General features: G+C 52.8%; 1 protein-coding gene across 1 annotated transcript in view; it reads right to left on the minus strand.

The window, feature by feature from the left end:
* Nucleotides 1-7618, minus strand: part of LOC106808858 (protein dopey-1-like) — a 35885-nt gene extending 28267 nt beyond the window's left edge. The window contains exons 1-10 of the mRNA XM_014811748.1: nt 7577-7618; nt 7219-7432; nt 5634-6151; nt 3922-4972; nt 3430-3544; nt 2870-3020; nt 2451-2603; nt 2091-2290; nt 1702-1766; nt 1203-1284 (exon numbers count right to left, since the gene is read on the minus strand). Of these exons, the coding sequence (XP_014667234.1) occupies nt 1203-1284; nt 1702-1766; nt 2091-2290; nt 2451-2603; nt 2870-3020; nt 3430-3544; nt 3922-4972; nt 5634-6151; nt 7219-7432; nt 7577-7618 (2591 nt within the window). The remainder of the gene's footprint in view (nt 1-1202; nt 1285-1701; nt 1767-2090; nt 2291-2450; nt 2604-2869; nt 3021-3429; nt 3545-3921; nt 4973-5633; nt 6152-7218; nt 7433-7576) is intronic.
* Between the last annotated feature and the right edge of the window lie 73 nt (nt 7619-7691).

Genomic DNA, 7691 nt, shown 5'->3' on the forward strand with positions numbered 1-7691 from the left:
AGTGGCGTGCTGCTACTGCTGCTACTGATGCTACTGCTGCTGCTGTGCCTACTACTACTGCTATTGCTGCCTGCTGCTAGCCTTGGCTGCCTTGGTGTGCTGCTGCCTGCTGCTGCTCCCTGCTTGCTGCTGCTTGCTGCTGCTGCTGGTGATGGTGGTGGTGCGGCTGCTGTTGCTGTGCTGCTGCTGTTACCTAACTGCTGCTTGCTGCTGCTGCTTTACTGCCTTGCTCTACTGCTGTTGCGTGCTACTACTACTACTACTGCTGCTGCTGCTTGCTTCTTTTTCTTTATCCTCTCTCTCTCTCTCTCAATCTATCTTATTTTCGATTCATATCCCTCTTGTTTCGTTTCTATACCTCTCTTCTTCTCTCTTCTCTCTCTCTCTCTCTCTCTCATACTAACCCTCCCCCTCTGTCACCTCTGTCTATACAGCTAACCTTTCCCCCCTCACGCTCCTCTCCCTCTCTTACCGAGCTCTCTCTCTCTCTCCTGCAGGACTAACGCGTTGCTGGGAGGTGTTATGTCGTGACACGGGCCCCGGCCGTTCTTCTCACGTGTCTGTGGAGGTGGGCGCTGCAGCAACCCGGCCGCGTTAGCGGCTGCCCGCGGCACGTTCGTGCTGGGCCACGTTCGACCGCCGCCGGCAGCATGCGAGGACCAGCTACACATCATAGGCAACAACATGGAGCTACTGGTGAGAGAGGGCCGGAGGAGCGGGAGAGGGGCAGGGGGAGTGGGAGGAGGGGGAGGGGAGGGGGAGAAGGGGGGGGGAGGGGAGAGTGGACGACAGCCATGGAGGAACCAGCTTGCACATCAAGGCAACAACATGGGAGCTACTGGTGAGGAGAGGGGCAGGAGGGAGGGGAGAGGGCAGGAGGAAGGGAGAGGAGGTGGAGGGGAGAGGGAGGGGAAGACAGCATGGAGGACCAGCTACACATCATAGCAACAACATGGAGCTACTGGTGAGAAGAGAGGCGGGCAGGAAGGGAGAGGCGGCGGAGGAGGGGAGGGGGAGGGAGAGGGGAGGGGGCAGGGCGGGCAGGGGAAAGGGAGGAGGGGGAGACAGCTCATGGAGGACCAGCTACACATCATACGGCGAAACAACATTGGCAGGCTACTGGTTGAGAGAGGGGCACACCACCACCACCACTACTACCAGCAGCACCAGCACACCTGTGCCAACCAGCAGGTGTGAATTACCTGTCATAATAGTCTGATCCTTCCTCCAGTCCAGGAAATATGCCCAGCAGCAGGCCTGGTAGGCTTGGTCGCAACGCTTGTCCTATGTGGCAAAACAACACACAAGGCGAATGTAACACATGTACAGTAGTGTGCGTAATACATAGACATAGACATAGACACAGTACTGATAGTAGTGCACACAGACGTGCACATGTGTTCGAATGCACACATGCACACCCAATATGTAAACGTGCACACGTGCTTGAACACACACACGCGCACGCACGCACGCACGCACGCACGCACGCACGCACACAAACACATACCTACGCTTTATGCAGCAACTTCACTCGTCCCTCACTAAACCCGACCATATTCACCTCACCTCCACCACACCCAAAAAAAATTTCTCATTCCAATCATGCGCAACTATCTTCATCCCTTCACCATACTTAAACATCCTTATTTCCAAACCCCTACCCCGCTATACGCAAATCTATTTACTCTCCACTCTCACCCTTTATCCTGTTTCTACCACTTCCGTCCCACAGGAAACTAGAAAACTGCAGCCGGGGGTTGGTGCTAGAACGATTGCGAACGCCTGATAATCGTTAGCGCTATTATAAAATCCACTGATCATCTGGTGCTAAACTGTCCAGTGACGAGGATCCCGGGAGGGGATATGTCACCATATGTACCCATGTGGCGAACCCTTTTGCAACTGGATTGCCCGTGGGGCTGTGGAGGTGTGATGTTGATGCTATACGATACTACTACTATCAAACGCAGAAAAAGTTAGGACTAAGACCCATAATACGACAAACGCGTCTTCGACAATGGCTCCTGGCTTTTTAACCGAGTAGTCCTCCCCCTCCTCTCCCTTAACTCTCTTTCTAATGTCTCTACCCATCTGGAACCTCCTCTGCTCCATTAACTCTCTTTCTAATGTCTCTACCCATTTGGAATCTAGAATCTAGATAGATGCGGCTGATTTCTTTACCTAGAGGTACAAAGTGAGCTTCGTAAATGTTGAGCAGGGCTGGCCTCACGTTAATGGCTGCATGACCAAGCAGGGGGAACAGTCCTGCACTGTATATGAACAGATCCTGAGCCAATCTGTAAACAACAACAACAACAACACGTCAACAAATGTCAACAACAACAACAACAACACCAACACCAACAACATGTCGGCAAATGTCAACAACATTCACTAAGACACTAACCCTTACTCCAGTCATACCTACTCTAACCGCGCATACCTACCTGATCGCTGCTAATCAAACAGTGACCAATCACGTCCTCGCAAATCATCGCAGAGGGCGCCAGGTTGTGCACCTGCTGTAGCAGCTCCACCGCCCTCTGGTGGCAAATTTGATTGCTGCTATCTAGCGCCTCCCACAAATTTTCGGCGACGATCTGAAGGTAACCATGACGACGAGTGACCGTAACGATGCGCGTAACCATGACGTGCGTAACCGCGACGATGTGTGTAACCATGACGACGCATATAACCTTGGCCCTGAACCTTTGATGCTATTATTGTCTCATTACCTCATTATCGTTAGACTTTTGAACAGTTTGCCTCAAGTACCTCTCCCCTGTGGCACCCCTTGTGAGTATTCAGCCCCCATCTTACATAGTTCCCCTTGTATAAGTTCCTTTTCATCTCCCGCAAAATGTACCTTGTAGAAATCTGTTTTGCTGTCGATATAACCTAGGTGGCACTCCGATAGTATTGGAACAATGAGCACCGTCACCGTGTCAGGACTGCCTCCATGGGGAGCCAGTGGTCGCCGGACGGCCAAGTGCTGGTCGTGGATGGAGCGACAGAGGCTGTGGGGAGACAGACGATTAGAGCGCTCGTTAACATTTCAGGTCGGACAAATGTACGAATTTGGGCCAGTGAAAATTCTATTCCACCTACCTGAAAATGAATCGGCTTGCCCATAATAAACTGCTGTATTTCAGCATTAAACTGTACTACCGTATCATGAGGCGGAGTCTGTAAACACATGAACATACTACCCAGCGTGGCTTTCAAACACTTTTCGATTTTTAAATTTTTCATTAACCCGACGGGCCCTATAAACATTTGAGCCGTCAATGCTGCCGTTACCACGGCAATGCAGTGAGATTGCATGGGTTCCAAACACTTCGAAATTTCTGATTAAACCACCAATGGACCATAAAAACGTTGGATGCTGGAGTTACCACGGCAACGCGATGAGATTGCGCTCCGTACCTAATGAGCTCCAGTAGCGTGCTGATTGCGCAGCTCTGCAGCGGGAAATGGTCGACAAAACAACTGAACACCAGCAGCACCTGCAGCCAGGAAGGCAGCGACGCTGCTGCCATCTCTAGGACAAAATAGATCAAATAGGTATTATAAGAATGATTATAAACGATTCTAACATCAGATGATAAAATGATGAAAAAATTCCTTTCCCCTTGATATATCACCTTTCTTTCTCCCTCCCCTCTCCTTCCCACCCCCCTCTCTCTCTCTCTCTCTCTCCCTCTTTCTCTCGCTCTCCCCACCTCTCTCTCGCTCTCCTCCCTCTCTCCACTCCTCTCTCTCCTCCCTCCTCACCGTTCTGTAGATCTGCTCTGGGAAGCAGCACGTGTTGGCGGCAGTACATACTTTCTTTCTGTCTCTCTCCCCCATCTCTCTCCTCTCCCCACCTCTCTCTCGCTCTCCTCCCTCTCTCCACTCCTCTCTCTCCTCCCTCCTCACCGTTCTGTAGATCTGCTCTAGGAAGCAGAACGTGTTCCCGGCAGTACATCGGAAAGCAGGAGAATTCCAGGAGCAGCTGACAAGCGAGCGCGAACACTCCCGACATTCCCCGCTGCCGCTCCGTCATCCACACGTACTCCTCCTCCTCCTCCTCCTCCTCGTCCTCCTCCGCCGCCGCCGCTGCCGCCCTTCCTCTCCCGCGCGCCTCCACCATCGTTATCGACGTCGCGAGGATGTCGGGCCCCACCAGGAGGCGCTGCACGGCGAAGGTCGTGAAGAATTCGAGGTAGGTGTCGACGCAAGCGCGCATCAGCGTGCGTGGCGCGTCTGCCACGTCGCCCGTTGCCACGGCGACGCCGCCGGACGGAGTTCGCTTGACGGACGCCGGTTTCTCTCCCGGCCACGCGAGGGCGCCACCCTCGTTTTGCGTGGAAACCAGGCAATTTGGCATAGGAGAGTTGGTGATGGCGGTCGTCATGGTGACGGAAGCTGAGCTGTCGCAGACGGTTTTCCAGCCGACGTTCGGTGCTCCTCTCGAATCCAAGTCCAGCTCATCGTCGTCGCGGATACCGTCGCCATGGATACCGTTAGTTACCACGTCGCCGTGGATACTGTTCGTCGCATCGTCGCCGTGGATACGGCCATGTTTGTCGTTGACGTTGACACCATTCGTCGTGTCGTCACTACGGATACGGTCTTTGTCATCACCGCGGAAACCGTTGGCCTTGTCGCCATGGATACCGTCTGCCTGCGCAGCTGCTGTATCATCGCAGCTCGCATACTCACTGTCGGACTCGCCCGTCCGCTGCGCCGTCGTCCTACCACCAGGTGGCGCCTCCGCCGACTCGCTGCGGCGATACTGTTTGGCGGGCGTAGAAAGCTTCTCGTCGCTGACAAGAGATGGCGCCACCTTGGCGAGGATCTTCGAGCAGAGGCGGAGGCAGGCGGTGAGCTCGCGTTCGGTGAACGCGCCGCATCGCGTCGTCACGACGACGGTGACTCGCCGCAGCAGCGCCGGCAGGTGCCACGTCTGTGTCTCCGCGTACGTCTCCTGTAACCATGGCAACGCGCGGCGTCAACAACTGTACGCTGCTGCCACCTGTGCGGCCGCAGGGGGGAATCTTAGAGTGCCGAATGAAGATTTCAGGCACAAATATTAATTTTGTAATTGGCAATAATCTAGGGTACGGATACAAGATTCATAAACTACATATGTGTGTCTATCTCTCTACATATGCTCTACCCTCAGAAACACTAGGATTTTGACATCAATCTACATTTATCGCACGCGCTCTCACTTGATAACCGTTCTTAGAAAATGTTCACCTTGCCATATCCAATTTGCCTAAAATTATTATTAACCATAAAGTTTAAGGGTTGAACAAACATAAACACTTGTACTACAAAACACTAAACTTACTTTCAATATAAATATATAAAAAATTCACTTAGACTTGCTGAAGACTCAGACTCAAATTTAATATAATTAAAAATATTATTACTGATACTATAATTATATTTACTGTTTATATATACTACTATATTATAATGACTATTAATATAATTTAGTACATTTACTTTATATATCCATAGATATTCATAGATATATATATATTAAGATATATTAAGTAACTTAGTTACATGTACTAATATTAAATTGGTATAATTAAACACCGCATTAATGCTCCTGCGCCCCGCCAGCACTCACTCACCAGCGTGTAAACATCGAGTAGGAAGTCCACCAATGCACACAGCTCCTCCACCGTTGCCACGGCGATGCCGCGACCCCCCGCGACCTCCGGCCGACCCCCGGAGACCTCGCCCGCGTCCTCTGGCCGCGCGGTCGCCTCGAACGCTCGCGCGACGTACTCCCACACAAAGCTCGGCTCCAGACTCCCAAACAACAGGTTCGCCGTCTTGGCGACCTCGTCGTCGCGCCGGTGGCGCCCCCCGGTGGCGTGGCGGCGCACGTAGCGCACGACGTCGAGGAGAACGTCGTCCAAGATGGCGGATCCGATCTCGGGCCGGTCGAGCAGTGCGATGAGGACGCGGAGCGGGCGCGCGGACGCCGCCGGCGCCCCCTCGTGGCGGGCGAGCGCGCGCCGCACCCCGCAGACAAGCAGCTCGCGAGAGAACGCGTCGAAATAGAGGGCGCCGGCGTCGCTCGCGTCGCTCATCTGGCGGCGAATCGGCGTCGTGGCGCCGCCGTCGCCGAAGTTAACGGGATGACCTGCGGGGGGAGAGCGTGACCTTAGCGGATGACGTTCAAGGTCAAAGGTTCAGCATTAATGTCCACACAACCACGGCCGTATTTAGTAATCAATAGTAAACATCCTGAATAGAACCCCAGCATCTTCACCTTTAGCTTACTGTCGCATTGTATCACAGGTTAGCTACGCTCATAGGGTCTATGTCCCCCAGGGTACTGCCGGAACGTACCCTGGTAACTATCTGATATGGTTAGGGTTAGGGTTATTGTTAGGGTTAGGGTCAGAATTAGGGAGTAGGCGACTCCCTAGACTCGTTAGTGGAGTAGGCGAGGTACGGTCCGGCATATTAGATAGTACCAGCAGAGCATATAAATCACGTTGATTTATATGCTCTGGTACCAGGGTACGTTCCAGTATACCGGACCGTACCCAGGGTACGTTCCGGCAGTACCCTGGGGGACATAGACCCTCTCAGCGTTAGCTACACTATAGGTGTAGCCTCCTCGCTCTCGCTACCCCCTGTAACGTACACCAAGGTACCTAAGGTAGAGCTAAGATACACTAGTGCATTTTGCCAATCGACAGAATAAGATGAGACATGAGTGTAGGGTTCTCCAAGCTTTTTCGTTATAGCATAGCATTTTTCGTGGTGCTGCCTTTACGGTCCTAGTTCCAAAAAATCGCCGAAGGCGGTTTGCGTGCTAGGGGGGTCCGGGGCTATGATATTTAGCATGGCGGCTATGATATTTAGAGTGGCGAGTGCATTTTAGGATGGCGGGGCTCGACGATAGCCTGGCGGGCCGCCAGGCAATAAGTGCTCTTGGAGAACCCTGGAGTGTAAAACTAGGTGGGATACAATATTAGGTTATATTACATTATTATTATAAGGTCTTAAATAGCCACTCACCCATATATGAACAATTGTCACCATATCACCATATATCCATACATCCATATCACCATAATATGAACAATTGCCTTTTCCTACGACCGTATGAAACATTTATTTTTCAAATTCCGACCCCGTTACACGACCTTCGCGGCCACGGCGCACGCGACCGGCGCACGACAAGAGAGCGTCACTCACCGGTGGAGTCGACGCCAAGCATCCACGTGTAGAGGCGGCGATTGAGCGACATGTCGCGCCGCAGCAGCACGTACATGGCAGCACTGATGATGCGCACGACGTCGTCTCTCACCAGGTGGCTGCTGTGTAGCGGGAACGCGAGCACGAGAAAGTCGAGGAGCAGTCGCTGAACGAGTATGTTCGCGTCCTGGAGCGCGTCGCATATCGATCTCGTCTGCGAACGATGTGCGCACACACCGTGAACACACCGGCAACGTGCGAACACACGGTGAACATCACGAACACATAAAGATGAGATGGGGTGACCAGAGAACGACGTGAACACACCGTGAACACGCCAGTAAACGTGCGAACACACGGTGAACAACACAAACGCATAGAGATGAGATGGGGTGACCATCGTTCCCTCCCCCTGCCCACCTCCTCCAGCCTGCTCCTGCTGTCTTCCCCTCCCCCTCCCCCTCTCCCTGCCA

The sequence above is a fragment of the Priapulus caudatus genome, unplaced genomic scaffold (genome assembly GCF_000485595.1).
Source record: "Priapulus caudatus unplaced genomic scaffold, Priapulus_caudatus-5.0.1 Scaffold310, whole genome shotgun sequence".
Lineage (NCBI taxonomy): Eukaryota > Metazoa > Priapulida > Priapulimorpha > Priapulimorphida > Priapulidae > Priapulus > Priapulus caudatus.